The 7,323-nt window shown below is 41.8% G+C and overlaps 1 protein-coding gene across 2 annotated transcripts; it reads left to right on the top strand.

Annotated features, from left to right (window-relative positions):
- The first annotated feature begins 1,030 nt into the window (after nucleotides 1-1,030).
- serpinh1b (serpin peptidase inhibitor, clade H (heat shock protein 47), member 1b) lies at nucleotides 1,031-5,064 on the top strand. Of its 2 annotated transcripts, XM_076736123.1 has the most exons (8): nucleotides 1,083-1,125; nucleotides 1,787-1,818; nucleotides 2,575-2,724; nucleotides 2,846-3,038; nucleotides 3,202-3,472; nucleotides 3,589-3,687; nucleotides 3,801-4,033; nucleotides 4,146-5,064. In XM_076736123.1, exons 3-8 carry the CDS (start codon nucleotides 2,606-2,608, stop codon nucleotides 4,446-4,448), a joined length of 1,218 nt encoding a protein of 405 aa, XP_076592238.1. In that variant the 5' UTR covers nucleotides 1,083-1,125; nucleotides 1,787-1,818; nucleotides 2,575-2,605; the 3' UTR covers nucleotides 4,449-5,064. The 2 variants fall into 2 exon arrangements, with proteins under 2 accessions (XP_076592237.1, XP_076592238.1); XM_076736122.1 differs by lacking the exon at nucleotides 1,787-1,818 and having other exon boundaries at nucleotides 1,031-1,125.
- The last annotated feature ends 2,259 nt before the right edge of the window (nucleotides 5,065-7,323 follow it).

Below are 7,323 nucleotides of genomic sequence, written 5' to 3'. Positions count from 1 at the left end.
GGTGCAAAAAGAGGAGGAGGAATTTTGGGGATTAAGAGATTGCTGGAATTCCTCTGGTTGGAAAATAGTTTGTGTCAGACACCAAGATCAATATTTTATACTATATGTAATGTAGAGTGATAGCTTATCCTTCAGATGTCTTGCTCTGTCCTTATGGTGGATATGATTGCGACAAATGTTTCATTGATCTCTGTAGATCAGAAAGGAAAAAAAGTTAATGCTGAGGCTACCATTGGTGTTTAAGTTAATGCTGAACAGGGTTACACAAGGACACATGTTTCCAACCTATTTTTTGTTTAAAATGTCCATGCATAAATTTAGAAAGGAGGCCCTGTTCAGGTCACTGCAGATTTTACGACAGTGGCCCTTTTCAACAGCAGCCCCATCCTTTAACCACCCTGCAATCAGCAGCTGAGTTGGAGAGACGTGGCACTGCGGGGGTGGGTGCAGGGCTGGAGATCCTGCAACTGAGGGAAGTTTTTAAAGTTCTGGAAGATTCCATTTGAATCACAACATCTGTCTAACAAAGAATAAAATCATTGCTTTGCTTGTTACATTTGCAAACAATGTGCCCATTCACTGGTGCCTTATCTACTGAGGTTGCAGAAAAATGGTGCTCCACAGAGGTTTATACACTCAAACTATAAATGGCCATGAAAATAACATTGTTATGCCTCATTGCTTTCATGCACAAGAATCGTTCAGTTGAAGTTAAAACACATCTTATTCTTTATATTTTACATGTGATGAAACCAAAGTTCCAGATTGAGTCAGCGAGCAACTTTAGGACCTAGGGGCTAAGTGTGAAGTCTGCAGTACGCCCGCAGCCAACGCTGACCCAGAACCAGAATTTTTCTCAGTGTTCCTGCCTGCAGCCAGAGCTGGGAAAGTTTTAAAGCTGAGCCCAGACCAGCAGAGAGGAGTTAGCTCCCCCTCTCTTTCTCTGGTTCCAAGAGGGACGTCCCAGTTCTCAACTTCCTGAGGAAAGACATACACCCTCATTTGAATATCCCATTCCCACTTCTAGAAAGTTCTCTCTCTGGATATATAAAGCAGGAAACTGTGTTACAGTTATACTTTCCACAGGACACAACTGAGAGAAGAATCCCAGTGAATCTGTGCCAGGTAAGGGTTAGAAAATAAGTCTTTGTTTTCAGAAAGGCATGCAGAGGGTGAACGTGCTGCTTTGTTTTAGTGGTTTCAAGTTACAGCGTCCTTTTGACCAGTTCTAAATCTCTACGACCTCTCAGGATGTTTGACCTGCACGCAGAATATTGTCGTTTTTCTCTGGAGAAAAAAGAACAAATCTTTTTGCGGAGCTTAAAGTTTTTAAACTTATCCCAGTATGATGATACTAACACTTTTTGCCTCTTGCATGTCACTGCTTTGCAGTCTATTTAAATCTATTAAGTGCTATCACATTCACAGATGCGGACCTCATATGAATTCAGTCTGGTCTTTTGATTTACTCAAATCCATTAGTTTTCGATGATGAGAGGTTCAACCCTGTCCTCGAGAAATCAGTGCTGCTTGACTGTGGCACAGCTGATTGGATGAAAGTCTTTTCTGGTTCACACTAAGCCAATGAAAAAAGTGTACTCGTCTGATTGTGAATGAGTGGTGACTAACTTGTACAATAGCTTAAATGTTTTAGTCTAAAGGTTGAAAGCTGGGAAATAAGAAAAATGAGCCAACACAGAATATACCTCCTTCAGAGCCTGTATAATGTTTTACTGCCTGCTCTGTGGAGATTACTACGTACATTACAACATTTTTTGTCTTCCAGAATGAAAATCGCAGACATCAAAACACCTCAAGGTATCCAAATATGATGCAAAGTCATTTCTACTCTGTCACAAATATGCAAGTATAGATATTCAGACAATATATGTCTGCACTGAGAACGGTGGAGAGGGATCAGTAAAATGTTTACAGATGCTGAGGCAGCTGGATAATTACAGCCTCATGTAGTTAAGTCCTTTGTTTGAACAAGTTTTGGGATGAGTTAGATATAGCCTGCAGGCAAAAACTCTTTCTGTGGGATAAAAGAAGGCTCACAGTGCCTCTGTAGAGAACATTTAAACGCATCAAAGACTAGACCGCACGTCTACTCAGTGAACCACACTGTTTTTGGACCTTACTTTTTCTGGCTGAAGTAAAGTGCTGACTTGCAACAGTTTGCATCAATTTCAATAAACGTAGAGAAGCATCGCATTTCAATCTCGACTCAGCACAGAGCTTCACTCTGACTGGATGGCAGCTTCTGCTGTACAGCTGAGGCTCAGTTGCTGTTGACGTGGCAAGGAACATGTCTGCCTGAATCTGGAGGCATTCCCGAGCTTCTTTGTGGGCTGAGCCAGCCCTGCCCCTTCACTAACAGCCTCACATCCCAATCGTAGTCTGTGTCCGGGCATTTCCTTTCTGATTGTATTAAATTAAGCCAGCCCTGAAGATATTCTGACATGTGCCTTCCATCTCAGGCTCAATACACATTTCTGATTTATTTGATTTTAGGAAACCAGTCCAGGTTAAGTAACGTGAAGCTTAACTTTTTCTTTCGCTCCGCTTTCACAGGCTGCTACAGCTGTGTTTGGAGACAGACAGGATGTGGATGACGAACACTGTAGTGCTCTGTCTGCTGGCCCTCGTGGCCTCTGCAGAAGACAAGAAACTGAGCAGCCATGCCACAACGTTGGCTGACAACAGCGCCAATCTGGCCTTCAGGTCTGAAACTCATATATTAAGTGTACATCATGATAGTGGTACACTTGCTGTGTCTTCAGACTTAAGATATATTTTTTGTGTAGAACACAAACAAATAATCTTTCTTGCGATTTTGATTTAGCCTGTACCACAACATGGCAAAGGAAGGTGATATGGAGAACATCCTCATCTCTCCTGTGGTGGTGGCCTCCTCTCTGGGGATGGTGGCTCTTGGCGGCAAGGCCAACACTGCCTCCCAGGTCAAAACCGTCCTCAGTGCTGACAAACTGAAAGACGAGCATCTGCATGCAGGCCTGTCCGAGCTGCTCACTGAGGTAAATACAACGATATCAAATACTGTGTGGAAGGCTTTAGTACCAATATATTATGTGTCTCAGAATTTGGAATTGATAACATTATTGTTTCGTCCTGCCCCTTCAAACTAGACCCTCAGTGTTTTCTATATTTTGCTCATTTGTCACTGTTGCTCCTTCCCAGGTGAGCGATGCTAAGAAACGCAACACGACCTGGAAGATCAACAACCGCCTCTACGGCCCCAGCTCTGTCTCCTTTGCTGATGAGTTTGTGAAAAGCAGCAAGAAGCACTACAACTACGACCATTCAAAAATAAACTTCAGAGACAAGAGGAGTGCAGTGAACTCCATCAACGAGTGGGCTGCCAAGTCGACAGATGGCAAGCTGCCTGAGATCACCAAGGATGTGCAGAACCCAGATGGAGCCATGATTGTCAATGCTATGTTCTTCAAGCGTGAGTAGTTTCTCTTATTCTTGTAGTGTTTTTGTTTCTGATCATAACTGAAACATGTTGATATGTCAAAGGATTGTGCAGATGTGTCACTGAGTCCTCTGTGTTTTGTCTCACAGCTCACTGGGATGAGAAATTCCACGATAAAATGGTGGACACACGTAGTTTCCTGGTTACCCGCTCATTCACCATTGGGGTTCCCATGATGCATCGCACAGGTGAGATTCGGCAGCATCTCTATTTCTGACCTTATCCTTTTATGTTGCTAAAATTGATTCTACCAATAAGAATGCAAGGAAGATAAGATGTCTGAGTTATGTGCTCTTCACAGGTCTCTATGACTTCTACGACGACACAGAGAACCGTATCTTTGTGCTGAACATGCCTCTGGACAAGAATCAGGCTTCTATGATCCTCATCATGCCCTACCACCTGGAGCCCCTGCAACGCCTGGAGAAACTCCTGACCAGGAAGCAGGTGGGCACCTGGATTAGCAAGCTGGAGAACAAGGCTGTGGCCATTTCCCTCCCCAAACTCTCAGTGGAAGTCAGCCACAACCTGCAGGTAAATGGTGGCACTTTGATGGATCACAGATTTTAACAATTAAGGTTACAATATAGACATCCAAAAATGAACCAAGAACCCTTTGACTTGAGCAATTCTCTGTCTTTTCTAGAAACATCTGGCTGAGCTCGGCCTGACCGAGGCTGTGGACAAAGCCAAGGCTGACTTGACCAACATCTCTGGAAAGAAGGACCTATACCTCTCAAACGTCTTCCACGCTTCAGCCCTGGAGCTGGACGTGGATGGAAACCCGTATGACACCAGCATCTTCGGCACTGGCAAGCTGGCGAACCCCAAACTTTTCTATGTGGATCACCCCTTCATTTTCCTGGTGAAGGACAATAAGAGCAACTCCATCATGTACATCGGCAGGGTGGTTAGACCTAAAGGAGAGAAGATGCGTGATGAACTATAGTGTTAATGTTGTGAATTGTGTTGTGTAGCTGTGTTATTTGTGAAATGATGGCAGGAAACATTACATATTTCTGGTATGTCCGTTACCTCATGAGCACATTCCAATAGGCACTCTGTGTACTGAGTATTTGAGCTGTTTTTAGACACACTAAACCTTCCAAGGGAACAATTCTGCATAAACCTATCAGCCTTAAGCCATTTTGGATTGAATAACGGTCTCGATTACAAAAATGAATTTGAAATTTACATAAACACCAGTTGGCACAGCACACAGCATGCTTATATTAAGTATGATCTCTTTCATTTCACCCTGTCATATTTGGCCACAATCCATGTGTGCTTTCTTGCATTATCTTTAACGTTTAAAGAAAAAGGATCTTTGCACAAGCTTATCGAACAGTTCTGTCCCACTCCTTCCTTCCACACTCTCACTTCTTACCGGTCTGCACTGAATTGTTCCTCTGCACGAGATGAGTCTGCAGAGAAAAACGGCAAACGCCTGATGTTTGCCTTGTGTTCACTTGCCATCCACTCTGTCATCCTTTTTGCTGTAGGTATATCCCACAGAGAAGCTGCAGGAATTGTGTGATCACGGAATAATGTGTTAATTTTTCAATAAAAATGAAGAAAATGATTCTTTTGTGTGTTTTCTGCTTTTGCAAAGTATGTCTGAATACTGTCCAAATGCAGTTGATACAGTCCTCTGGAGTGCTGACCACAGGAATGTGAGCTAGAATTAACATCTCAGAGAAAAAGGAAAACAATCTTTCCAGTCGGCTGGAGGTCAAACAGTCCTCCCAGGTCTGGAATGTGGGGATTTGATGCTGAAGGCCTTTCCTTATATTACTCATCTGCCATAGACAACTATGGCAGAACTATGGCAGAAAAGCAACCTGTACAGCTCACAGACGGGAGTGCAGGGTACTCATGGTGAGAGGGTTAACTCGATTTCCTGCTATTCCATCACAGCCAATAGAAAAGCGTAGGTTGACAAAAGAATCCAAATTAGTGGTTTAAAGGTGCTTTTCACATAGCCTATTGTAAGACTCAAAATTTCATTACAAAGGGTCAAAGAATGCAAAAATCGTCTCTGTTACAAAACAATGCAATCCCTTTGGAAGAGACCAATGCCTTCAGGATTTCTCTGTGAGAGCCATAGCGTCACCCTGTGGCTGCAAAAAGGAAAAGGACTGCTCCACTATGAAGAGAGCCAAACAATGTAGGTGTTACAAATCAGTGATTTAATTACTTAATGATGTCATCTTTACACACACCCTGTATTTTGCAGTGCAGTGATAACATACAGGACAAACAACAACATATAAATAATACAATATACATGTTTCTGACTGACTGTGCTGATGTTTTGTACGCCAAGCATGAATTAAGCTTCTCCGATAGTCAACTATAATATGATGAAATGCAGGGGATTTTTTCCAAATAGAAGCAATAATAATTAGAATAATCATTGGCTATGGTCAGGCCACAGGAGTTGAGGTCAAAACAGTACTTTCACAAATACAGTTGTATCAAATAACATAGGATGATATTATTATAATCTAATTTCGAATTTGTTTTAGTGCGTTTGCTCTAATGTGTTCCCTGATGCCTACATGCCATTTCTTATAAACTGCAATGGACGTGTTTTATTGTTACTCTGAATGGGTTAATTCAACGAAAATATCTTAATTTGAACACTAGATGGTGCTCTTAAGCATCTCTCAGACATGTCATGCACCTGTGAAGGAAACAACACTTGAGTTTCTGGGAACACAGAAGTCTTTCAATGTGACTTAATGGAGCATTAATAAAGTGTAACAGCATCTGTTGGGGAAACCAGCTGTAATGCTTCCAGACATGATTTTACACATTTTACACACAGTTTGCTCTCTTGAACTCACAGATAACCTTTAATGGATTTGTGTACAAGAGTTACTTTGTCATCACAGTGAAATTTAATTTGGGGATATTTTGGTTCGTGTTATTAATAAAATTGCGATGGTGGAAAAGAAACAGGATTTTGTTATATGTAATTTATGACTTTGTATTACACGTCTTTGATTGATAGCAAACAAACACTGCAGAAGAAATTTTGTGCCATGTAGCACAAACAACCAATTCATTGCAATTTACTTTGACTGAACTGTAGGATTATGGGTGCTGACACCAAATGTTCTGACATAACGTGTCAGTGGGTTAAATCCATCACTGAAGACTTTGGAAACAGCGACACGTTTCACCGAAGGGCCTTAAAATCATATTAACTATAACAGAAAAGAGAAAGTGTCATCATTTTCATTACTTTCGGTGCATTGCACTACTTTCCAAACACTATCAACCTTTCATTAATGTAAAGGATGACAGCTTCATTTTTTTTAAACAATTTGTAGGAATGGGCTCACATGGACTTGACTGATACTTTCGTGTCATTCAGCTCTAATATAGTAAAGTAAAGGTGGCAAAAATTCTCTCTCCTTTCATAATCATATGCAGTAGCAGCCTTTGCCTTCAACTTTGGAGAGCTAATAACATATAATTTTCAGCCTTTGCTGAGTAGCAGCCCTGGCCTTGCAACTCTATTATGAGCTTTCATGGCAAACTAAAAACAGACATTATCACCAGAAAATAAAACATTTCATTTTGAAATAGGCGTTTGGGGCATTCAATCTTCTGATGGGTGAACCTCTGGTTGCCCTGAAATAGGTGACCACTCAGTGGCCAGTGAGTGCGGAGAGAAGTGAATGAGTGCTTCCTTCATTGAGGAGCGCTGCAGCTTCCATGTGCGTAGACAGGTAATGCAACAACTGTCATTACATTAGCACCGTCGTATTCTGCTGCGCTGGCTGCAGGCAGATTAGCCAGCCAATGGACAATCC

Source organism: Chaetodon auriga, chromosome 7 (assembly GCF_051107435.1).
Source record: "Chaetodon auriga isolate fChaAug3 chromosome 7, fChaAug3.hap1, whole genome shotgun sequence".
Classification (NCBI taxonomy): Eukaryota; Metazoa; Chordata; class Actinopteri; order Chaetodontiformes; family Chaetodontidae; genus Chaetodon; species Chaetodon auriga.
Note: the sequence above shows the minus strand (reverse complement) of the source record. Positions and strands in the feature narration are given on the sequence as shown.